Here is a 27,682-nt window from a genome sequence, read left to right on the forward strand (position 1 = left end):
TTCCTAAATCATACGATGCATATTTTAACCTCCAGAGATTTTCTCATTGTTTTCTTATGTTTTCTGCTTTTATATTAGTTGCTCTCAAATTTCAGTGTTCATTACATCACCTAGAAGCTTGTTAAAACACAAGTTAATCTCTACCCTAAGAGTTTCTGATTCAGTGGGTCTGGGGTAAGGTCTAACAAATTCCTAGGTAATACTGAGGATACTGGTCTGGGGACCACATTTTGAGAACCATTGTTCTATATATTCATATAAATCCCACATTTTTTAAAACGTAGTTCAAAGTGAATGTCTTCCATTGCATAATTCTATTACCTTTACCATCAGTAAACTATTGCATCTAATCTCATATTACATTTACTGTCTTCCATATTAATTTGCCCTTTAGGTTAGTTATCTTTATTTCCATATCTACCTTTATTCACCGTCATTTTCTATCTTTAACTGTCTGTCTGTCTGCTATCTTGTATGTATATGTAGCTCATTGTCCTTTTGGTATCATATATTTTCTTAATATTATGGCAAACAGTTTGGCACTTATGTGTACATTTGGGTAATTAAATATTTGATGATGATATGTACAAAAAGAGATCTAAGTTTTTTTCTTCAGTCTATATTCTTCTCCCAATTTTACTTTAAATCATATTTCAAATTATTTTCCTTACAACTTCTACTATGCATAATTTCTTTTCAAAGCAATTTCTCATCCAAAATTTTTTTTCTGTTTGTTACCATATTTGAAGTTGCATTGGGACATTTGTTTTTTCTCTGTAATTTCATACAGGTAGGAAGTGTTGTACAGTTTCATTGCAAAAAAGGACACCTTCTCCAGGGGTCTACAACACGCACTTGCCTTCCTGACCTTACATGGAGTGGAATTCAGCCTGAGTGCACACGTAAGTACTGTGGCTTAGAAATTCTATGTATCATGGGTAAGAATTTATATGCATTTTTTTCTTCTAATTGTGAAAATAAATTTATATCCACACAACAAATGTATCACGTTGATTTTTTATACTATTATAGAACATAATTCATGTATATAATTGTATTACTATATCATAACCCTGTGCTCATTGGGAAGCATTCTTTCTAAAGGAATCAGATGGCATGAGGCACGATTTTGTTCTTTTTGAAAAGCTCTTGTAATGGTGGTCAGTTTGGTCACCTGGTAACTTGAGATGATGATTATAGTTTAGATTCATAGATCTGTACTATGAAGCTGAAATACTCTGAGATACAGGAAGCTCCAACATAATGAGTCTTAATTTTATCACTTGTGAAACTCTCTGAGAATCTGAGGAAAGCTAGAAATATACATGGAACAAAATATGCGTGAACACCTGGACCAAAATTTTTAATACTACTTCAGGATTTCCTGGAGCTTGTGAATGTGTAATATTCTTAAGTTGAGAACACTTGCTATTAACAGATTCAATTTTAACAAAGTGCAAGGTCACTAAACAGTCTTTTCTGATTTATAATTAAAAATAGATTTTAACTGTTGAGTTACTTATCTCTTCTTTCCCTTTTAGTTCCTCTTTTTATCTCCTCCCTATCTTTTAAAATTATTATCCTCTTGGGGGGAAAAAATAAAGAGTAAGCAGAAGTCGAATGATTTATAGCTTTTAGGATTTGCCGAAGTCCAAGTAAGTACTGTGAATGTACACTAGCTCTATTCAAAACCAACCAAATAATTACAGGAACCCCTATGGACCTGCAGCTTACTGAAAAGCATTAGAATACTCCACTGAGTCATGTCACATGTCTGCTTGGTTTACATTTAAAAATGGCAAAATGTAAAAGAGAATTATTCAGAGTGTGAACAGCTGTGTGGGATGTAACTAGGTATTTCATAGTAAACCAAGATTCTTTGATGACCTACATTTGGGATATGATGATTTAAATGGAGTTAAACAGCTTCTGCTACTGGAAAGCATATCAGAATTTTATTAAGTGCATAATGTGGGGTTAAGAATACAGCAGAGACAGACGATTTGTGTTTATCCTTCGCACTATTTCCCCCATTGGGATTAAATTCATTAACTGAATTACATTAAATATAAACCATGTTCTACAATATTTATTACATTATGTAAAAAATGTTAGATGTTGTTTATAGCTTTGTAAATGTGCAACACAGGGAAAATTTTTTTCCAAACAAATTTGTCCACAGAACACTTTTTTTCAGAGACCACCTTTAAGAATCTTTATGAACAAATAATCAGAAATATCGTCTTGTTTAGGGAGAAATTTTTGTAGCATCTATTTCTAATTGAGAAAGGGATAACCTTTAAAAGATTCAAAACAAGGAAACTGGGGAAAGGGGGGAGGTCCAAGAAGTGCCTTAAGTATAGGTACAGTGGAATCAAGGTAGAAAATTAAGAGTGGGAGGAAACATGGAGAAAAGGAGACAAAAAGTTAAATGAATAAAAAATACTGTTAGCATAGAAACCCAAAAATTCCTGAAAATTCCATACATGAAAAAAAATTATTATATTATTTTTTTAATTAAAGTTTATCGGGGTGATAATTGTTAGTAAAGTTACATAGATTTCAGGTGTACAATTCTGTATTACATCATCTATAAATCCCATTGTGTGTTCACCACCCAGAGTCAGTTCTCCTTCCATCACCATATATTTGATTCCCTTTACCCTCATTTACCACCCCTCCTCCCCCTTTACCCTCTAGTAACCACTAAACTATTGTCTGTGTCTATGAGTTTTTGTTTTTTCATTTGTTTGTCTTGTTCTTTTGTTGTTTTTGGTTTATATACCACATGTCAGTGAAATCATATGGTCCTCTGCTTTTTCTGTCTGACTTATTTCATTTAGCATTATAATCTCAAGATCCATCCATGTTGTCACAAACTGTCCTATTTCATCTTTTCTTACCGCCGAATAGTATTCCATTGTGTATATATACCACAACTTCTTTATCCATTCATCTATTGAAGGACATTTTGATTGCTTCCATGTCTTGGCCACCGTAAATAAAGCTGCAATGAACATTGGGGCACACGTATCTTTATGGATAAATGTTTTCAGATATTTTTTGGTAGATACCCAGGAGAGGAATTGCTGGGTCATACGGTAATTCTATTCATAATTTTTTGAGAAACCTCCACATAGCCTTCCATAGGAGCTGCACCAGTCTGCATTCCCAACAGCAGTATATGAGGGTTCCTTTTTCTCCACAGCCTCTCCAACACTTGTTACTATTTGTCTTGATGATAGCCATTCTAACTGGGGTGAGGTGATATCTCATTGTGGTTTTTATTTGCATTTCTCTGATGATTAGTGATGTTGAGCATTTTTTCATGTCTATTTGCCATTTGTATGTCCTCTTTGGAGAAATGTCTCTTCAGGTCCTCTGCCTGTTTTTTCAATTGGGTTGTTTGTTTTTTTTGTTGTTGAGTTTCATGAGTTCCTTGTATATTTTGGATATTAGCCCCTTATCGGAGGCACTGTTTGCAAAAATCTTCTACCATTCAGTTGGTTGCCTCTTCATTTTGTCGACGGTTTCTTTTGCAGTGTAGAAGCTTTTAACTGTGATATAGTCCCATTCATTTATTTTAGCTTTTATTTCCCTTGCCTTTGGAGTCAAATTCTAAAATGCTTTTTGAACCCAAGGTCCATAAGTTTAGTACCTATGTTTTCTTCTATGCAGTTTATTGTTTCAGGTCTTATGCTTAAGACTTTGATCCATTTTGAATTAATTTTGGTACATATTGACAGATAGCAGTCCAGTTTCATTCTTTTGCACATGGCTTTCCAATTCTCCCAGCACCATTTATTGAAGGAGCTATCTTTTCTCCATTGTATGTTTTTTGCTTCTTTGTTGAAAAAATTATTAAGGTGTACTTTCTACATTAGGAAGTTTTAACGTCAGAGCCACTTAATGAGTTGTGGTTAGATTTAACTTTAGAAAGCATATTTTTGTGTGTGTTTTTTTTAAATTTAAAATAAATATAATACAAATCACAAAATAATATTTCCTAAATTGGTATAAAAAAATCTGAATTTGACAGACATTGAAAGGTATCTTACTGTGGGAGATTTTAGGTCCTTTAAAATGCTAATATAATATTGTAACTCTTTAAAATAATGATATTTAAAATAATATATTTATGAGCTTAATTTTTCACAGTCTTTTTTTCTCCTTGGTTTACCTATTAATATAATGTTCCACAGATGATTATTTAGGAAATGCTAGTCTATGAAATCAAAATGTATATTTATATTCATACATTTCCCTTGAGTCATTAGAATAACTATTTAACAGTATATTTGTATGAAGGTATTAACAAACCTCTAATAATGTATATTGATTCCGGTCTCAAAATTTTCTTAACATGTCTATTTAAAAAAAAAAGAAATAACTTTTTTTTTTCTCTTTTCTTAATATAGCCCACAGCTGTAAACAGCCGGACACTCCTGCTCATGCGAACGTAGTAGGAATGGACCTTCCATCCCATGGGTATACGCTAATTTATACCTGCCAGCCCGGCTTTTTTTTAGCAGGTGGAACAGAACATAGAGTGTGTAGATCTGATAACACTTGGACTGGAAAAGTTCCTGTTTGTGAAGGTAAGTTTTCTTTCTTTCTGCTTTTCGCAGAAGATGTTGTAGTATTTTGACTTTCCTCAGATGCAAAAGACAGAAGAATGAATTCAAATTAGCTTAGAAAGAAGGGAAATTTGTTGGCCAACTCCAAAAGTAGGAGTGATGTAGACACTTCTGGACCCAGAGGCACAAACAAATATTATTCAGGTTTTTATAGCTTCTTGACCATGGTCTGTGTTTCCTTCTTTCCTTTATTACTTCTTGTAGTTTTCTATCCACAGTAGGTGTACTAGTTATCTAGGGCCAACCATAACAAAGTACCACAGGCTGGGTGGCTTAAAAGAACAGAACTTTATTTTCTCATTTCTGGAGGCCAGAAGTCCAAAATCAAGGTGTCAGCAGGGCCATGTGTCCTCTGACGGGTATGGGGAAGAATAATTCCTTATGTCTTCCTGATGGCTTTTGGCTATTTTTGGCATTCCTTCACGCATAGCTACCTCATTCCAATTTCTCTTTCCATGTTCTCATGTCCTTTCCTATGAATCTTTGTATGTCCTCCCTTCATCTTTTAAAGACACTGGTCATTAGTTAGGGATTATTTCAGGATTATTTCACCTCAAAAGCCCCAACTAATTATATATTCAAAGACCTTATTTTCAAATGAAGTCATATTCTGAAGTTCCTAGTGAACATACATTTTGGAGGTACACTAGTCAACCCACCACAGTAGGGAAAATTGCTGCCAGAGTCCCTGGGGTCAACCCTTCTGGAAGAGTAACCTTGGTAGAAAAGGTCTTCCCCAAAGTGTCGTCCTGGAAACTCTATTCAGGAGTCTGAATGTTACAGTTTTGAACAGAGTTCATTTTCAAATTCACTTCTTAACTAGAGTGACATGGTATGTTCACCAATTCTAAATGAAGTTTGCACCCATGTTGCTGCTGGATCAAGACAATCCCTATCTGGATAAGATGTAAGGAGTTTGCCAGAAGAATAGACTTATGTTTCCAGAAAAAGGAGTAAAGGAAGTTTTTGTTTTGTTTTGTTTGTTTTGTTTTGTTTTGTTTTGTAGAATTCTTTATAAGGTCATTAGTAAACTTCTTTTCCTTTTATTTTTTCATTTTTTTTTCATACCTTCTAATTCTTGATCTCTTACAGCATTCACAAGTGTTAAAGACTTTATCCTTCTTTAAATGTGTTTACTCTCTTCTCTTAGAACATTACTCAGGTTTTTTATTTTAAAAAAGGTTTCGTGATAGAAATTCCTACAATGTGAGATCTTATTCTGACTTGTTTACTTGTCATTGTCTTTCTCTACTCTCCTTTCCTTTCATCAGCCCTTCCCAAACTAGAATATAATCTCAATAAAAACAGAAACTTCGTTCAAAGTGTTTACAACTATAATTTTAACATCTAGATCAGTGCCTTGTATATGAAAAGTGTTCAATAAATATTTGTTGAGTAACTAAATGTGTTATTCCCTCATGATTTTGGCTATTGATTCTCCATTTCTTTTATAAACTTATTCTTTTCTACCCATGATTTTCTAAAGGCTTGGTTCTTAGCCATCTATTCCTTTTACTCTATATTATCTTTGTAGGTGACTTCATTCAAGTCACTGGCTTCAACAGTACAGTCTTCTCTATGGAGATTATTTGCAAATTAATATTTCTAACCCATTCATCTTCTCTTAGCTTCAGACTTATATGTTCAGTTACTTACTTGACATCTCTTCTTGAATTCTTCACAGACATTTCAATAGTCAGTAAATGCAAATCCGAACTTATAAATTTCCCTTCACCATAGTCTTCTTTTGGTGTTCCCTATCTCAGTGGTGCTGTCATCATACAGTACATAGAAATCTAGTAGTCATCTTTGACATCTTCCTAACCTTATAAATCCACATTGGTTTCAATAGCTTTTTTGTCTTTCCACTTTTCTGCTTTTATCATACTACTCTAGTAGTCTAACTCAGCATTCTCCTTACTGTGACTACTGCAGCAGCCTCTTAACTCTCTGCCCATATCATTACCCATTCCTTTCCAAATTGTTCTCCATCTTTCAGCCAGAGTGCTCTTCACCCACATCGCTCCCCCTTCAAACCTTTGAAAGACATTACATTGCGCTTAGGATAAAGACCTAAGATTTTACATGGTCTACAAGCACTGTCTGTCACAATTCCTACAGTTTTCCAGGCACATCTAGCACCACACTGCATATGATTTCCTTGGTTTTGGACTACCTTTTGTTTGACTTAAATCTTTAGTTTTAGGTTTTCACCATTGAGTCCACCCAATTTCTTATGACACCACAAGCTATCTTAATAATTTTTATTTCTTAAACATGAATCCTGCACAAATGATTTCTGCCGTTTTACAACAGGAACATACTCTCAGCTCTCAGCTTTTATGTTGGAATCGACCATGGGTCCCATGTTAGTTTATTCTTCTAAAATAAGAAACAATATCTCAAAATGATATGGCACCACTAATCTTCCCCTTATACCACTGGTCTATAATGGGTGTAATTGCTGACGTTACCTCTGCAACAGGAGTGTTGATTGGGGACCAAGATGCTATGATGAACAGGACATTTTTCAGAAAACTGTATGCTATATCAGAGAGAAAAAAATGACAGTGCATTACATTGTGTGTGTGTGTGTGTGTGTGTGTGTGTGATTAATTATATTAACTTTTCAAAACATTTTTCATTTATTTACATAGCTGGTTCCAAAATATTGGTGAAAGATCCTAGACCTGCACTAGGAACACCCAGCCCAAAGCTAAGCGGTTAGTAATTTCACTTGTTACTCTAGATGTTATGATTTCTAAAAGTAATCTACTATTTTCTTGACAAAATGACTATATACTTAGAAAAATATGTTGTAGTATGCAAAAATTATGCATTTGTTATTTGGAATTTGATAATTCATATTATAAGATGTTGAATTTTAAGCAGTGTAATACTGTGATATTAATACTATAACACTGAAATATTAATATTTCAAAATATTATTTATAGTTCTTTCTATATAATTTCCTTTCAGGAGTATCTGCAAATGACTAAATAATAATAGCAATATTTCATTTAAAATATTAAAATAAAAAATGAGATGTTATATAAAATTTTTAAATACGGGCTTTTTATTCTTTTTTTACAAAGGAAACAAAGGACCCAAATACAATTGGTATGAGAGTAAAAGTTTAGGAACTTCTAGAACTTTGCCAACCTATTTTCAATTATTTGATTTAAAAAGCAAATTTTAAAATCTAGTATAGTCATTAAGAATATGGGCTTTGAAGTCCTATAACCTTGATGTAATTCCCATGTTATACACTTCCTGTCCTGTGACATTGGAAAAGTTATTTTATATATCTTAGCCTCCGTTTCTTTATCTGTACAAAAGAAATAACGATTTGATTATTATCAATGAACTTCATGGAAGTTAAGTGCAAAGTGCTTAACAAATAATAAGGGCTCAATATATGACAGCTGTGTTTTTAATATTCTTCACTACTAATAAAGTACTAATAAAATTAAAGGTTTAATGTCAAAGCTTTACTCTGGAGACATTTTGGTCCAATCTTATTAAGCCAGGAGCAGTGACAGGATCTAATTTCACTTGGGTTCAGAAGTTCTCAATGAACATGCTATAAAACTAGAGCACCCACAAAACTTTGAGACAGTGATTTATTTGACACTGAGCAAAAACAGACTGAATATCACTAAGGCAGTCAAATAATAAGTCACCATAAGAGAGGAAGGTTAGCAATGGAGTTAGATAAACATAACAATCAATGCACAGAATTTTCCAAGGGAAATGCTTTACCTGGGAGAAGATGAGTGCTCTGAATAATAGCTCCAGCACATCAAGTGTAAACCTGGCATGTCCTGGACAAAACATGGCCAGTAGTCACCAATAACTAAATCAGGCAGACAAAAAAATAAAATAAAATAAAAAAAGAATATGGAAGAACTTAACAAGACAATTTAAAAAATTTGGACAATATGCAAATATAAAGATTTCTGCATGAAATAATTAGAGTATATACTTTCCTCAAATGCACATGGAGTAGCTCTAACAATTGATTATATATTAAGTAATAAATATAGCTACATAAAATTTAAAGCAAAGTTAGTCTCACCCTGATGCAATTGAAAGTTAATAAAAATTAGAAAATTGTTTAAAATTCCTGAATATTTGCAAATTAAGAACAAAAGTAATACTGATGAATCAATCATGAATTAAAGACAGAATTGAAATGAAAAGAAAAATAACACTAGAACTTAGTTATACTGAAATCTAAATATCAAAATTTGGGAAGTGAAGCAAAAGAAAAGTTGTGAGGGGAATTTATACCCTTGAATTCTTACAGTAGAAAAGAAGAAAGCCTCAGAATTAGTGAGCTAAGTTTCCCTGTTAAGAAAATATAGAAGTGTAACAGAACAACCAAAAGAAAGCAGAAATCAATGTAATAAAAATGAACAAACACATAAACCTCAAAGATTCAATAGAAAATTGTAAACAGAGACAAAGGTAGTTCTATATAAAAAACAAAGTGAAAATTTTCTGGTTACTAAAACTCATTATTGACTCTGAGTCAATAAAATTCATTCTATGAGTCCATCATAACTCTAATAACTCAGATAAAGACATAAAAAAATTGAAATTAGAGGCACATTTGACTCAAGATTATAGATGAAAAAAATCTACATAAAATCTTAGCAAATCAAAGACATTATAGTAAAGATGGCACCTCATTACTAAATTGGGTTCATGATAGAGGTATAGGAATATTTTTGTTAAATAATCCTTAAAAAGTAATATATCACATTAAGAGATTATATGCATAAAATATGATCATTTCAGTGCTTTCACAGGAAGTATTTTATGATTCACCATCTATTTATAATTTTTTAGAAAGTCTGTTAATTTAGAAAGGAGTTTCTTTAACCTGAGTAAAAGTATCTATAGCGCTCTAGAGCAATGTCGTCTTAAATGGCAAAACGTTTGAAGCATTTCATTTAAAATCACAGATCGACACAGTGATTAGATTATTCCACAGTAAAAAGAATAAAATACAGCAACAGTTCAAAGTCAGGAGCATAATACTCTATTTGGCAACACTGGGAAGCCTATGAAGCAAAGTTTAAGTTCAAATATGTCTTGGAAGAAAGGATCATGACCATTGTCTTTCTCCTTTTCATTGAAATCCACATCAGTGGCAGTTGGATGACACTTTAGAGTTTACAGAGAACTGCCAAATACACAATCACATTTAAATCTCAAAATAAACTCAGTAATCGAAAGGAGTATTTTCATTTCCGTTATACATAGATATATAAATGACCAAATAGTGTCTGTTTCTCCCATCCTATGGTGAGTCACATTTCTCAGGTCTATGTGAGAAAAGGGGGAGGGAGGTGTTGGCATGAGAAAGGGAGAGGGAGGTAGAGGCTCATCATGGCCATTTCTGTGCATTCTTCCGCACCTTAAGTGATTTCATGTTGGTAGTTTGAAATCTGCCGTTATGGGAATATTTACACCATAGAAATCAGCATACTACATTTTTTTTTTTTCCAGAGAGTCTGTTGTTAAATATTTACTATCACATCAATGATTAATCCTGATACAATGTACTTTGCTGCAGCTGCTACCTACTTCTTTCCATTGTTATTTTCTCCTGACATTGAGGTTCTTTTTCATCTCCTTCAGCCAACACTCCTTAATTTCCCCAAGCACCATGGACAAGATCATTAGGTGTAGCAGATTTTCATTTAAAGTTCGTAGGTGGCAAAGGATAATCACAGTACCTGCCAGGGGAAATGAACAGTCAGAGAAACAACAGCATTTATTGAGCACCTACTCTTGGCCAGGCACTGCTGTTAAAATGTATCTCTCTCTGGCTCCTCCTCTTATCTCTACAGCTAAGAGCCTATTACTTCCAAATTCCTAATTTTTGTAATGCAGGGCAAGTTAGCTTGTTACTCCCTCCTGCAAACTTGTTCTAGATATACTTCTTTTAAGCTGAAAAAATTTTAAGGCACGTAACAATCAAGGGCTGTTTACCCATACACTATGTTGATTTTTTTTTTTTTTTAAGTAAGGCCCCCCTATATACAGAGCATAGCTGTGTAGTGTGAGGTTTGGGGAGGGAGTGTAACTAAAAGGATGATTTGGAAAATGCCACAGGATTATGGACTTTCCATGATACTAACTACATGTCTACAAATATATGTTTATTAGCAACTGTGTAGTGAGCTATAAAAATCTACAGTTTCCCTATTTTATCTGCATAATAATATTAATAATAGCAACTAGTATTTAGCTAAACTCTTCACATTCATTATGTCATTTAATCTTCCTAAAAATTCTATGTTAATGCCATGTTAGTCATGTGGAAATTCAGGTTTAGAGAGTGAAGTAATCTCCTGCAAAACCATACAGTTTATTATCGGAGAAGAAGGACTTAAATGCAAGCAGCCTAATTCCGGCACCTGCATTCCTAACCCTTGTGTTATATTGCTTTTAAATTATCATAAAAAACAATCATGCTGGTTGAAAGAGTCAGTAAAAACTCAACTGCTGAGGGTGTTTTATGTTCATCCTTCACTGTTGTTTTGCTTTATTGGTTTGCTGAGTAGAATTCAGGGAACGCAGAATTTGTAACCCCAGCCTCTGTGATCTGAGAGGTAAAAAGTGTGATGTGTGTAGAAAAGATCAGGTGACAAACGTGCTAGGAAAAAAAAATGTCTTTATCCTAAATTCATGTCATTTACTCATCCAAATAAATAGGTATGTCTCCCTTGAATAGCTGATTTCTGGGGATGGGCTGTATTATGATGTCTAGGATTAATAGAAGCTTCTCTCAGCCTCTTCCCAGGATATCAGAAGACTTTGACATACCTCATTTATACAACTATAAGTTACACTAATTTATATAAATATAACTAAGTCTTATTTGGCTGTATCTAACGTCCTTTAGATGAACGTTCTGTAACATTTAGCATATTCTTTGATTCTGCCACATTTCATCTCTCTCCCATGACAGGCAAGTCTAATGACAATTCTTTTATTTCTAAAAATACCTGTAACCTAATAGTAAATGTTAGAATAGAATATTAAAGTTCTGTTCCTCTTACAAAAAAATAAAATAAAAATATCTATAAACCTCAAAGGTGTCAATTTGGTGGAGACCTGCTCTTCCTCAGGAAGTCTATTACCGGAATGACTGAACTAGTATTCTGTAAGGGGGACAAAACTATCCCACCTGACAGTCTTCCAGGGGCTATTCTGCAAGGGGGGTTAACTCTGCGTTCTTCCTCTTATACATCTATTCCCACTGCTAGGAGAAAAGCAGGCCTCTTGGGACTTGTATATGGACTGACTTGGCTCAGTAAAATCATTCTATCTTCCACCTGAGATAAAGATATTATTAAAGGAGACCAAATATAAGTAAACTTGATGCTTCACTGGATTCTAAATATAAGTCTCCTATCTTTAACTGGTGTTGTTTTTATTTCTAGCTTATGGATGACTAGTGCACAAGTCTAGGTTTTTACAATTTTGGTTTATTGTAAAGCAATGGAAACCCTTTTATGTGAAAAATTCCTTTTGTAGTATGCATTCCTCATTATTGTGTAATTAGCAAATAGCATTATTCAGTAAATGAAAATTTGTCAATCTACATAAGGCTTGTATTTACAGGACACTGTAAAATGAATGCCTGTGTTGATTTAATCTATTCACAGTTCCTGATGATGTGTTTGCCCAAAATTATATATGGAAAGGCTCTTACAATTTCAAAGGAAGGAAACAACCCATGACCTTGACCGTTACAAGTTTTAATGCTTCCACTGGGAGAGTGAATGCAACACTTAGCAATAGCAACATGGACCTGCTACTTTCAGGTATCACATTATGGAACAGCAAATAATGCTTTCATTTCCATTATTTCCATCATTTCATCACTTGTATTAGTGCTTTTCATACTGTGAAATATGTGTTACTTTTTATAACATTCATAATTCATTCAGAAGCAAGGCTTTCTGGTTGTTGGATTGATGCATGGATATTACTACACAAATATCAAACTCTGTCATACTGAAATAAGCTCCCTCAAGAATATTTTAATGCAGCTAGAATGAGACACCATGAACTAGAACAGAACTTTTAATGTGAATATACCTAAACCTTTCTCTAGTCTCATAACACCAGAGAGAGCAGATCAGTGATTTGCTAGCTATTTTATGATCACAACATTATTTCTTCAAATGAAAATGGGTAGGTGGATATCATAAGTTAGAACAGAAAAGATAGAGCTACACTATTTTAAACAGGCAAAGGGGACCCAGGCACTATCCACCTGCTCGACCTCCTCAAGCTTCCGTTTCCTCAGCCTAGTGCACACTTCCCTCATTATCTTTCATTACACTGTTTTTTCTGACTTTCCAGTGTTTTCTCAAATGTCATCTCATCAACAGTACTCCTGATGACCCTACTAAAATAACCTTCACATTACAAACACTGTCAGACACTCTTTTTCTTAGACAGTCTTACCCTGTTTCATTTTATTCTTTGCACTATTTGAAATTTAGCATAGTATAATATAGTATATTGTGGTATTACGTGGCATGACATGACATTATTTATTTGTCTATACTCCAATAACCTAAGCCATTCATTACTATATCCCAGAGGTTAGAAAACCATCTGTAACCAAATAGGCCTCATTTAAAAATATTTTTAAAATATTGATATTGAAAATATGAAATATTTGATATATATAAACTTCTTGGCTATGTATATATCCTAAATACAGTAGTCTTCTCTTATCTGCAGTTTCACTATCCCTGCTTTCAGTTACCTGAGGTCAGCTGAGGTCCAAAAATATTAAATGGAAAATTCCAGAAGTAAATACTTTGTAAGTTTTAAATTGCACATTGTTCTGCGTAGCCTGATAAAATCCCGCACTGTCCTGCTCCATCCCTCCTGTCCAGGAAATGGTTCATACCTTTGTCTAGTATATTTCTGCTGTATGCTATGCTCCTTTAGTTACTTAGTAGCCATGTTATCTGAAGGTCAACAGTAGCCTCACACTAAATCAGAATGCCTATGTCATTCACCTCAGTTCATCTCATCATACAGACATTGTATCATCTGACATCATCATAAGAAGAAAAAGGGTGAGCACACTGCAATAACATATTTTGAGAGAGAGATCATATGCACATAACTTTTATTACAGTACATTGTTATAAATGTTCTATTTTATAGTTATTGTTGTTAATCTCTTTCTGTGACTAATTTGTAATTTAATTTTTATTATAGATATGTATGTATAGGAAAAACATAGTACTTATAGGTTTGAGTACTATCTGCAATTCCAGGCATCCACTGGGTTCTTGGAATGTATCCCCCATCAATGGGGGGATGCTACTATAATTACTAATAATGAAATAATTTGCGGTATAAGTAAAATGGAAAATATAATTTTATTTATCAATTTTGAAAATTTTAGAACTATCAAGCGTCATTCTGTATTAGTAAATGATCCTGCATTAAACCCAGAGTAAAATATTAGAAGTTAATATGTGTCATATTTTTAAAAACAGATATAGTTGCGTGATATAATTTGAAAGAAGATTTATATTAATAAAAGAATGCATTTAAATTGTAACTACTAATTTATTTAACTTTAAAACATAAAATTTTTTTTCTTTGGTTTCTGTAAAAGAGCACAAAATAAGGGTATGTAGTTGACCCTTGAGCAACATGGATTTGAACTTTACAGGTCCACTTATACGCAGATTGTTTTCTGTTTGATCCAGGCAGTTCAATACTGAGTTATTCAAGGGTCAACTGGTGGTTGGGAGTCTGCCTATGTGGAGGGCTGACGTCAGTTATACAAGGAATTTCAACTGCACATGGACAGTCAGTGCCTCTAACCCCCATGTGGTTCAAGGGTCAGCTATACTTATTTTAATCTAGAAAAATTTCAAAGCAAATTTTTACAAATATACAAAAACAAACATGAATAATTAATTCAATTATACCATTTTCTCAACAATATTATTTTTGATTACTCTTATGCCTTTTTCCTATTAATTGTAATTTATATTATGTCAAGATCTATTTATCATTCTCTTTCTATTCCCAGCATATTCTTTTTTTTTAAATTAGTTTCAGGTATACAAAACAATGTAACAGTTAGACATTTACATCCGTCACAAAGTGATAACCCCCCTCCTCCAATCTACTGCATCTCTGATAGCATATATAGATGTTATAATTCCACTGACTCTATTCCCTATGCTGTACACCACATCCTGTGACCATATATATATATATATATATATATATATATATATATATATATATATATATATATGTCATATATATGTGTGTATATATATATATATATACATGTATATATATATATATATATGTATATATACATATATGTATTTAATTATAGTTGATATTCAGTATTATTCAGCTTTAGGTGTACAGCACAGTGGTCAGACATCTACACAGTCCATGAAGTGGTCTCTCTAATAAGACAAGTGCCCATCTGACCCCCTTTACAACATTATTGATTATAGTCCCCAAAATGTATTTCATATCCCCATGGCTATATTGTGATTACTAATTTGTACTTTCTAATCCCTTTACCTTCTCTCCCATCCCCAGCCCCCTCCCGTCTAGCAACCCTCAGTTTTTTTTCCCCATATATTTCTGAGTCTATTTCTGTTTTGTTTGTTCATTTATTCTGTTCATTCCATATATAAGTGAGATTATATGGTATTTGACTTTCTCTGTGTGACTTATTTCACTTAGCATAATATTCTCCAGGTCCATCCATGTCATTGCAAATGGTAATATTTCATTCTTTTTTATGGCAGAGTAATAGTCCATTATATTGACATGATTGGATAAAGAAACTGATTTTATATATATATGCATATATATGGTTGAAATTTGACCCACTCATTCATTCATTCACATAATCTTTCACCTATGAAATCAGGTGTCATAAGAATAGATACAGAAACAACCAAAATGCCCATTGATATGATTGGATAAAGAAACTGATTATGTAAAGAAACTGATTATATGCATATTTATATAATCAGTTTCTTTATCCAATCATATCAATGGGCATTTCGGTTGTTTTTGTATCTATTCTTATGACACTTGATTTCATAGGTGAAAGATTATGTGAATGAATGAGTGAGTCAAATTTCAACCATCACTTAATCACAAAATTTTTCCTTAGAACCCTATTTACTTATTCCCCTAAACACATTTACAATCCAGCTTATTTCAACTTTTAAAATATTCACTGTTTAAGAAAAAAAATCATCATGTATATTTTTGCTTCTCTTTTTTGTGTCATTATTCTATGTTGACTTCGTTGAACTAAAAATCCTATTTGATTTTCAAGACCCAGCTAAAATCCTTTTTTTAAAAATAAGCCGTTCCTGATCATTGTAGTGTGAAGGGATCCCTCTCTCTTCTGGTATTTTATTTATCATATTCTCTTATGTATTTTGGTTAATTGTATACCTGACATACCTCCTATTTAATCGGAAATGCTTTTAAGCATCATATCTTTATATAGGAACAACATCTATTCATCGTTGTGGCTCTAGTTGCACCTAGAATCTCTCTTTCACAGGGTTGGTACCCAATTTATTTTAAGGAAAATAAAAATAATTTAACATTTGACTCATACCCTTAAAGATTTTATGTCTGATTGGGGGAAGAAAACATTTTGTTTACAATGTCATTGAACGATGTTATTAAGAACAGTAATAATTTTAATAGCATAGGTTATTTAACCCCACAATGAAGATTTAGGTTGAGAATTGCAGCTGAAAGAGAGATCAATATATACTGCATGATTTGTAAATAGCATTATGGGTAAAACTAGCCTTGACTCAGTCTTGTTTTATTTTTTTTCGTATCATATGTATTACATGAAACATTTAAGGAGTTATAGATAATAAAATGAAGCATAACTATTTTTACAGGCGTATATAAAAGCCAGGAAGCTCGCCTAATGTTACACATCTATCTTATTAAAGTACCAGTTCATGCTTCTGCAAAGAAAATGAAGGAGGAAAACTGGGCCATGGATGGCTTTGTAAGTATAGTTCTTTAAAAGTCTGTTGCTTGTTTTAATCCCAAATTCTTGCTTTGGTTTGTCATTAAAAGTCCAGAAAAAGGTAATTTTCTAAATTTAGCTATTTATGAACACACACACACATACACACACACAAAATAACAAAATTATTATTATGGGTATTTTTTTAAATGACTCAGTACAAATATTTAGTAATCTATAGTGTTAAACCTAAGATTATTGGATTCTGGTGAGCTTTGCTCCCTTTTGTAATACATATGTGTGCAGGGGGTATATAGTTTTTCATTGGTTTCATCAAATGTATTTTGTGTACAGTCAGTGCTATGATAAATAAATCTGGATAAAATATAAATCAATCTTTGTCTGGAACCACTGTTTAAGACATATGCAACATGTTAACAAAGTGCATTAGAAAAATTAAGTATGCTCATTAAATTTAAGAAAAGATTTAGAATCTTTTATAAAATTGTCTATCAAGAAGAGATTCCGAGTCTGCAAATTGTTTCATGTGGGGAGCTAGTTGCCATTGCTTCACTATGGAGTTACTCTATCCTAGTCAACCACCATATTTCCCCGAAAATAAGACCTAGACGGACAATCAGCTCTAATGCATCTTTTGGAGAAGAAATTAATATAAGACCCGGTCTTATTTTACTATAATATAAGGCCGGGTCTTTATATAATATAATATAATGTAATGTAATGTAATGTAATATAATATAATGTCTGGTCTTATATTAATGTTTGATCCAAAAGATGCATTAGAGCTGATTGTCTGGCTAGGTCTTATTTTCGGGGAAACATGGCACATGTGAATGGAGTTACTAAATTGGGAGTTGGAAGCCAGTATTCACATACTTCCCAGGAGCCTTTGATAAAAAATGAGCATGAGAGCTCTGCCCATAGTCTCTCAAGTAAAAAGCCTTATTTTACAAGGAAGAACTAGCAGGAAAGAAGATAGATAGTATGTCATGGCTTCACTAAGTTTGGTTCCTCAGGGAAAAAGGTACATACAGTTTCCCTGTCTGTGCCATTTATTCATGGAGTTGGGGACTAACTCATGTCTTCAATGCACTCAGAGTGTTTAATTGTATTATTTCATCTAGAAAACAAAGTGAATGCGTTCATTTAAATATTAGAGTTTGAGCTATACTTTTTAGAATCATTTCATTTTTAAAACAGCCATGCTGAGTGTGACATCTGATAATAAGGAATAAATATTATCACTTGTTGTGATATATCAGACTCGTGTGGATACTTTTGTAAGATATTTTGATTTTAAGGGAGAAGATGCAAGGTTTTTTTTGTTTTTTTTGTTTTCTTTGTTTTTATAACTTTTATAATAACATACATGACATAGGTAGCTAATTGCAACTAATTAGAACAAGCATCAGGGTAACTTCAAATTACTACTTAACAGGAACACAGAAATGTTTCAATTATTATTATATGTATGAGATCAAATGACACTAGGCAATTCAACTATTTTTAAAATATATTAATAGTCAGCATTTATAGCATTAGACATAGCCACACAATCTCAGAGTCAAACAATGAGTACGTATTTACTTCTTTCTAATGTGTCTGAGGTTGGTGGTAGATAGACCTATTGACAAGTCCACACCTATTCCATTGGCTCTACTTGAAGCTATGGTAGCAAGTTCAGATCTGCTCCAGGTGTCTGATTCTGGAACCCAGGCTGGAGGGACAGCAGCTACCATGGGCACATTCTTTCTTGTCAGAGGTCAGAAGCACTGAAGGGCACATTAGAAAATATGCCACCATTTTTAAACAGAAGTGTTGAAATATAATTCACATACCCTACAATTCACCCATTTAAAGTGTAAAATTCAGTGTTTTTTAGTATATTTACAGATGTGTAACCATCATCACAGTTGATTTTAGACTATTTTGACCACCTCAAAAAGAAATTCCATATCCTTTAGCTATCACCCCACGAAGCCACAGCTTATCCCCACTCCAGCCCTAAGCAACCGCAAATATATTTTGTCTCTACAGATTTCCTGTTCTGGACTTTTGTATTTATGGAATCTTATAATATGCGGTCTTTTGTGACTGACGTGTTTCACTTGTTATAATGGGAAACATACCTCTTAAGACCCAGGCTAGGCACTGACTTATTTTCAACCCTACCCACATTCCTTTGGCCAAAGCAAGTCACAGAACCAAACCCAAGTCATGAGATAGGAAGTAACTCTTTCCATGAAAGTTGGTGGGAGGGGGAAGAAGAACTGCATATATGCCGAACAGTAATCTAACCTAAGAAGTACAGTGTTATTATACTTTAATTTTTTATTGACCATTTGCCTCATTCGGTTTCATTATCATTGACCTTTTTTTGACAGTAACTTTCTTAGCATAAAAGAATTATATATGTATATCTATGTCAATATATTATAAGTAAGCAACCCACTTTTTTCTAATATAATATTTTGAAATGAAAATTTTGATTTTGCTTTTAATGATGGCAGATTTGCACAATGTGCTGTGTTTTACATATGAGGAAGATCTATAGGAAAGCACTTTGCATAATATTCATTTCAGAATAAAATTTAATATTTATTAAGGATGGGAAAATATAGCTGTGGCCAGTCTTCAGATTTAATCAAATTATAAATATTTTTAGGTTTCTGCTGAGCCTGATGGAGCTACTTATGTGTTTCAAGGATTTATTCAGGGCAAAGATTATGGGCAATTTGGACTACAAAGACTGGGTAATGTATTCATTTTCATTTTCATGTAGGTCCTTTATTACTCCAGACATCATAGGAAATACAGTGGATTCTGTACCCGAGGCACACTTACTACATTTTGAATTTTGCATTGTCAAGACTATACATTGATCCTTTTGATAGCCTTTTAAATAATCACATTCTTCAAAATATTGGCTCTCTGTGGACCACCTCTGTACGATGTTTGGTTTTTCATCATATTTCTAATAAACATGGCACACTGTCTTGCCCTTAAGCAAGTAAAAAGGAGACAAAGCGATACAGATAGGAAGGGAAATATTAAACTGTAAATTATATTATCTTATCTTATCTCATGAGAACTGTAATACGTCTCCTCAGCTTGAATATTGCTGCAATTTTCTTACTCCTTGGAAAATATAGTGGCACTTTGAAAAACTCATAGGGTCTGTAAAGGGAAAATAACTTTGATGAATGGGTCCCTTTTCAGGTCTTTGTGCTCTTCAGATATGTAAATTTGCTGTGGTGGGAGGCAAAAGGTTTTGTCATTCTTATTTCTAACTCTTCTAAAATGTGTGTAAGCATTGAATGGTCTTATTTAAAATGTATTTCTTAACAGTTTTTGGCGTATGATTTTTCTAAGGTATACTGTCTCCCATTATATCATATTCTGGTATTGATACATAAAGAATAAATTCAGTTTCTAAAAACTACCATTTTATATTTATCTTACAAATTCTATTACTTTGAACTTTTGTATAAATATTCTGAGCCCATGGATGAAATAAGGTACTAACTTTTTTAACCTGGCCTAAGACACGACTTAGTTGACTATAACTATTTATCAAAAAGTGAAATTAGCTTTCCCTACATGAACAATAATAATAATATGCCATTTCAGATACTATCTTCCCTAAAATTTTGGTAGTTTTAAAGACAAGATAAAACATGAACTCAGTATATTAACACAGCCATATAATTGAATACAAGATGTTTTCACATAATAATCCCAAAAGCATCTCAAATACTGTATGTCTAAAACAGAACCCATAAAAAAAGAACTCTTTCTTTCTGAAACAGTTATTTCCTCTTCCACATGTGCTAACGCATTGGCAAACCTGATTTTTGTGTCATTTTCTAACTGATAATGTCATCACCATTTACCCAACCCCAAGTAAAACACTTCTAAGCCTCTTCCTTCTTACCTCTTTCATCCACACAAACAAGTTCTGTTGATTTTAACTATAAAATGTTTTCCTAACTCTGTCTTTCATAGTACTCTTCCTACTGCTCTAGTTCACATCTCAATTTTGTTTTATCTGGGTTGTTACTACAACCTTCGAACTACTCTGGCTTCCAGTCTGGGCTCCCTCAAGCCCATCCCACCACAGTCACTGTTCTAATTCATGTATCTTATTACTGGGCCCTGTAATTCAAAACACCCTCAGGTATCCCTCACTCCAAGTGAGTAGTAGGTTTGAGTTCTTTAGAATATTTGTGCCTTTTCAGAGTCTAGCCATAGTTTACCATTTCAGTTTGCCCCTCCTACAACATGTCCTTTGCACACATATATGCTTAATATTCGTCATGTGCCAGTCACCTTCCCATTTTTAGGTTTACGATGGTCCTGCTTTTTCCTCCATTTGTTGTTCTACTGTCTCTTAGTTAGCTTTTTATTTATTTATTTATTTATTTGTTTATTTATTTATTTATTTATTTATTTTTCTTTTGGCCCATGCAGGGATTGAACCAACAACCTTGGTGTTATTAGCACCATACTCTAACCAACTGAGCTCTTGGCCACACCAATGGTCTACTGACTCTTGAAGGCCTAGCTTATATTATATATCCTCCAGAAAACATTCTTACATTCCACCAGATTGGAATGACTCTTTGCCTTCTGAAAGCACATTGGTCATTAATTGATGCTGGATGCATCCACTTATTTATGTCTCTGTTCTTCCCACAATTGTATACATTCTTCAGTTCAGAGACATTGCTTATTTTTAATTTGGTATCCTTTTCTGGAAACATATCTTATGCATAGCAGGTATCGTGTAAAACTGTGGAAATGAGTTGAAGGAGTTTCATAAAGTATTGTTCTACCCTAGGTACGTTTCCAAGAAAGGAAGAAATTATTAGTTCATAAAATAAAAAACTCAATTGTGATAACATAGAGTTGATTCTGTACTTACAATTTATTTATTTTTTTATTTTATTTTATAGGACTGAATATGTCAGAAGGTTTAAATTCTTCAAATCAACCTCATGGTACAAATAGTAGTTCGGTGGCCATTGCTATTCTTGTGCCTTTTTTTGCACTTATATTTGCAGGCTTTGGATTTTATCTTTATAAACAAAGGTAAGTTTGTTGATTTTAACTACAAGTGTTTTCCAACTCTTTTTGTAATGTTCTTTTTACTTCTCTAGTTCAAATCCTAATTTCCCTTTTTTTTTTTTCTGGATTGTTGCAATCTCTGTGTGCCAAATATTTTCACAGTTGTTGAAAACCGTCTTTCCCCTGCCTGCCCCTTCACCACCCCTACATACACACAACAAAAATTGCTCCGTTAAATTGCACAGGCATTCAACTTAACCCTTTCTCTTTTTGCTTGTCAGTTTTCTAGCACATGATTAATCATTTAAGTTATTTTTACATCACTTTAGAGATACAAAATCTAGGTGAAGTTTTCCATTGAATAACTTTTCCGTTGAATAAATGATATCTGCTGTCAGACATATTGAAAGAACTTTTTCGATTGAAAAAGTGATATTTGCTGTCAGACATATTGAGAGAACTTAGTTCACATGACAATACTGACTGATTTTACCTAGGCAGCCAGTTGGTGAAATCCTCTAATTTTCTTATTTACCTTCTTTTGCTTTCAGAAGACTATATAATTAATGTGATATTTGTGTTATATCTAGTATAGAACTATGCATATTATTAGTTGGCCCCTGTTCACTATATATATTACAATATCCTGGTGAGGGGCTTTACTATGCAATTTTCCATTATTTAGGACCATCCCTTATCAAGAAGAAAAAATAATGTAGATAACCAGGTAATTAAATGAATAATACTAAATGTATTTTTTCAAAAATTGATTTTTTATTACAAATGTCAGTCTCTGTATTATCTGAGGATGATTTATTTAACATTACATAAATTTGTAAGAATTGTGTATAAGCAGCTGTTTAGTCCTTGTTAATATTAAACTTCATTGATAATAAAATCATCACCAAATTTATTTCTAAAGCAAGGTATGCAAGTCTTTTTAATTATTGTGATAAAATACCGATAACATAGAACCATTTAAACCATTCCATGTGTACAATTCAGTGGCATTTAGTAATTTCACAATGTCATGGAACCATCTCTGTTAGTTCTAGAACATTTTCATAACCCCAAAGGAAAATCTGTACCCATTAAGCACTCACTCCTCATTCCTCTCACCCCGCCCTCAGCAACTACTAATCTGTTTTCTGTATTGATTCACCTATTCTGGATCTTTCATATAATTAGTGTCATACACTATGTGACATTCTTATATCTGGCTTCTTAAAGTTAATATTTTTTAAAAAGTTTCATCCATGTTATATTGTGCATCAGTACTTTATATGGATAAATAATATTCCATCATATGTTTGAATGTGTTCTGTTTGAATATGTCCATTTATCAGTTGATGGAAATTTGGACCGTTCTTACTGTTTGGCTACATGAATAGTGCTGCCGTATACATTCGTGTACAGATTTTTGTTTGGACACCCATTTCAATTTTTTTGAGTATATATACACCCATGAATTGAAGTGCTAGGTTGGATGGTAATTCTATGCTTAACTTACTGAGAAAACACTAAGCTGTTTTGCACAGCAGCTGCACCATTTTGCATTTTCATCAGCAATGTATGAGGGTGCCACTTTCTCTACATCCTTGTCAACACATTATATTCTGTTTTCTTTTGTTTTTGTTTTTCTGTTTTATTATAGCCATCCTAGTGTGTATGAAGTGGTATCTCACTGTGGTTTTGATTTGCATTTCCCTAATTACTAATGACATTGAGCATTTTTTTTCATGTATTTGTTGGCCATTTGTCTATCTTCTTGGAGAAATGCCTGTTCAGGTGTTTTACTCATTTTTAAATTGGTTTATTTGTCTTCTTATTGAGTTGTAAGAGTTCTTTATGTATTCTGGATACTAGGCTCTTATCAGATTTATGGTTTGCAAATATTTCTCCTTTTCTGTGGGTTGTATTTCCACTTTATAGTGTCCTTTGATGTGCAAAAGTTTTTATTTTGATGAAGTCCAATTTATCTGTTTTTTTCCCCATTTTTTTACTTGTTCTTTTAGTGTCATATCTAAGAAAGTATTGCCAAAATCAAGGTAACAAAGATTTACCTAAATGTTTTCTCCTAAGAGTTTTATAGATTTAGCTCTTATATTTAGAACTTTGATTCATTTCAAGTTATTTTTTGTTGATGGTATAAATGTTTTTTTCCTGAAGCTTGATGATATTATTTTCCTTAAATTTGTTGCTCAATATTACAAACAAATCCCATTACACCTTCATGTTTCTTATCTAATGGAAAGGATATTACGTTGCTTTTAATGATTTTTAATGTAAATCTGGTTTGAAAAAAGAGAGACAAATATGCTCCCATTAGAGTTATGTTCCTGGCAAAAATAAGTTGTGAGCAATATAATTATATAGATGATGCCATTGAAAGAACCTTAAGATAGCTTTAAAAAAAAATGTCTTGCAAATCACCCAACAATTTTTAGCATAGAGAAAAGTTCAAAAAAAGCCTTAGTAAAAAGTATATAATAACAAATATTAATTATGGTAAAATATAGTTGAAATTTTGATGCTTGGTGTAAACAAAGGAATTGAGAAACGCGCGCGCGCGTGCGCACCACCCCCCCCACACACAGATACGCATACACACACATAATTTTTAATAGGAATTAGGTCCCCAAAACAAGTAGGGGCAATTATGCCTTGAGTGTGTTACATATATCAACAAATTATGCAGTGGGATGTGGGAAAGAGAAACTAGAAATAAGCATTAGTCAAAGGTGAGAGAAATTAAAAAAAAAAAAAAAAAAATTAAGCAGTAATTCAAACCAGCTTAAAGCAGCCAGCCGAGACTTTGTATGTTTTTTTAACTAACGGGAAACATTCAGTTATCAGTAGCTTTTTGGAAACTATTTTCATGGCTTGAGTATCTATATAGTCATTTTGTCTTTGAGATTTTGAATTTACTTGTTCTAATGTATATAATTTTAAAACACATTCTGTATTTATGTTTTTGGGATACCCCAGGTACCTTCACAAATTAAGCCTCAGCATGAGCTGTCCACTGCTACTGAATCCCCTTCTGATTAGTGCAGAACCAGTTCCTTGTCCTTCAGGCCTCAGATTAAATTTTACCTCCTCAGACATGTGTCTCCTTATTACTTAAAGTGGCTCCCAGTTACTTCCTATCATATCAACCATTTTCCTTTTCATCTATACATTTCTCATTACCTATTATTTTTTTGTTTATTTGTAATTTATACATTATTTTCTGTCACTACAATATGAGCTCCCTGAAAGCAATGACTTTGTATGCTTAAAAAAAACAACAACAACACTATATATTTAATGCCTAGGATCCTACCTGGCACATAATTGCTGCTCAGTAAATATTTGATAAATGAATGAATGACTAGCAATGAGATTTAAATTCATCACCATCATCATCACAAATCATTTAGATTATACATGCTAATTCATAATGATAACATTATTTCATAAGAAAGTTTATGAGAACAGCCATAAAATATCACTTATTCATATCTGTATTACTCATATTGGTACTGTATATAAATATGTATTATTTGTAAATAAGGTCAGGATTTAAAAGTGACAGGTTAATTGTTCAAATTTGATGTATTGAGTTTATGATTTCTCAGTAAACACTTTCAAGCTCCATTACCCATTAACAATGATGACTCAAGTATATGTTGTTTCAGCCCTACAATGCTGCTTCTAGAAGAAAGTTAACACCTAGCTAATCAATGTTCTCATCCACAGGACTGCACCCAAAACACAGTATACAGGATGTTCAGTTCATGAAAATAACAATGGCCAAGCAGCTTTTGAAAATCCCATGTATGACACCAATGCGAAGTCAGTGGAAGGGAAGGCAGTGCGATTCGATCCCAACTTGAACACGGTCTGCACAATGGTATAACACGGCAACCCTTGGCCTTCTTCCGAAGCTTGGAAATCGACACACAAAACAGTGCACACTAGTTCACTGCTCAACAAATTAAAGCACACTTTTCAGGACTTGCTGGGTCACCTTTTCCTGAGGAATGACAGAGAAGAGTGTTTTTTCATAAACTGGACCATAATTCTTCTTCATGTTTACCATGGAGCGTTTTACAGAAATTCGGCTGCACTCTGAGAGTGCTTACTCACAGTTTATTTGCTTTTTTAAAAAAGGAGATTATTCTAAAACATAAACTTATTTGCATATATTGGAGGAGCATCCACTATCAGTATTTCTGTGCTTTATAAACTATAGTAGAGGGACTGGGTTAAAAAAGAAAAAGATGTAGGGTAGACAATAAGAGCTATACTTACCAGAGTCAGTACATCACTGGCTTCTCTTTAACTGTCATGCACTACATCACATCCATAATTGTGTTATTTCACACCATTCTACTGGCTCTTCATTATTCATTCATTGTTTTCCTTATTTCCATTTGAGATTGAGTCAAGCCCTGAAATGTTTATGAGCTAATTTATACCACAGAAGAGACACAATTACTCACTCTGATTTGACTCTTTTTAGTTTTCGTTCTTCAGTATCATATTGCTATTTTTTTTTTTTTAGACTGGTTGTCATAATTTCTACAAATGGCAAGATCATCATGCCATCGTCCTGATTTCTCTCATGATGTTGTAACCAGTAGTATTCTGTGAGTCATGGGTTAGAGTTTAACTTCTTGCTTCAATCTGTTTTTGTCTTCCAGAAACCACTTTAGCTGGCAAAGTTATCTATAATAATGATTTTTGTGTAGTTATCTGAGACACCAAGCTTATCATCTTTTACCAAACTTGCCAATGTTTTTGAAAGACTAAGTAGAACCTATTAATCTATTGTGTTTAGTTTATGATGCATCTACTTTTCCTTCCAGTTGAGCTTTCAAATTTATTTGACATTGTTTTGAACTTTTATCTAACAAAATGAGTTAGACATATATTTTGGATCAGCCCCTAAACATAACAAAAAATCTACTCTTTCTAATCACCAATATAAAGTTGTCTCACAAAGTTGTGGATTTACCAAATTTTCATATATTTTAAATTTTGTATACTCTTATTCTTAAGAAATAGGTTTCAGATATGACAGGTTTCTTTCATTATGAAATTATGGTGTGTATTTGCAAGTTATTGGTGGCTCATTTACAACTATCTCACAGTAATGCCAGCATTTTGATTTAATAGGTCATCGTCTTCCCCTCTAGCATGTTTCATTTCATTGAATAAATCATGTACCCACTATGATCTCTCGGTTATGTTTTCTTTCAAATATGGATAACTCTGTAAACAGTCCTGACTTTTTGTATCATGAGACAGAGTGCCTAAGAGAAATCAATGCTCCCGGAGCGCTGCTTGGATCTATCTCGACAACATTTAGTGAATTTCTTGTAAACCACTTTGAGATACTTTGTTTTGGAAATTCATACAATTTTCTCAACATTGTACTCTACTGACAGGATGCTGTTTTAAATTTTATGCCATCAGTTATTTATTCTTGTTTATTCAAATGACTGCAATAACAATGATTCATTCATTAATGTTAAGGTTAATACATCTATGATCTTGTTTAAACAATTTCTTCTGCAACTGGCTACTCCTCTTATATTAATGCATACACTTTTGTAAAGAAGTATATTTTTATGAAAAAAAAACTTTGTAAAAGTATGATGTAAATTTTCAGTGCAATGTAAACAAAATAAAAATGGATAATTGCTTTTGTAAAATGTGTATTCTTTTCAAAAATTGTCAGTCTACTAGTCAGTAAAAGGAATGAACAGCCCATATTTATTTGGTGTTTTAAAGTTCCCAAACTGAGTATTATACACCCTTAGCAACATATAATGAAATAATAAGTGTTTTTCATCTTTATGTTCTATAGTTCCCCAAATGTGTTATTCTTTTAGAAGTGCATAGATTCCCAGTAAAAATAATAGT

The 27,682-nt window shown here is 33.0% G+C and overlaps 1 protein-coding gene across 5 annotated transcripts in view; it reads left to right on the forward strand.

The window, feature by feature from the left end:
• Nucleotides 1-27,464, forward strand: part of CSMD3 (CUB and Sushi multiple domains 3) — a 1,092,836-nt gene extending 1,065,372 nt beyond the window's left edge. For all 5 annotated transcript variants that reach the window (XM_088798979.1, XM_088798980.1, XM_088798981.1 and 2 more), the window contains 8 exons: nt 791-902; nt 4,419-4,598; nt 7,295-7,360; nt 12,324-12,482; nt 16,608-16,720; nt 19,368-19,455; nt 21,658-21,793; nt 25,511-27,464. In XM_088798979.1, the coding sequence (XP_088655105.1) occupies nt 791-902; nt 4,419-4,598; nt 7,295-7,360; nt 12,324-12,482; nt 16,608-16,720; nt 19,368-19,455; nt 21,658-21,793; nt 25,511-25,670 (1,014 nt within the window). In that variant the 3' untranslated portion in view covers nt 25,671-27,464. The remainder of the gene's footprint in view (nt 1-790; nt 903-4,418; nt 4,599-7,294; nt 7,361-12,323; nt 12,483-16,607; nt 16,721-19,367; nt 19,456-21,657; nt 21,794-25,510) is intronic.
• The last annotated feature ends 218 nt before the right edge of the window (nt 27,465-27,682 follow it).

This window comes from Rhinolophus sinicus, chromosome 6, assembly GCF_057876585.1.
Source record: "Rhinolophus sinicus isolate RSI-liver-muscle chromosome 6, RSI-T2T, whole genome shotgun sequence".
Classification (NCBI taxonomy): Eukaryota; Metazoa; Chordata; class Mammalia; order Chiroptera; family Rhinolophidae; genus Rhinolophus; species Rhinolophus sinicus.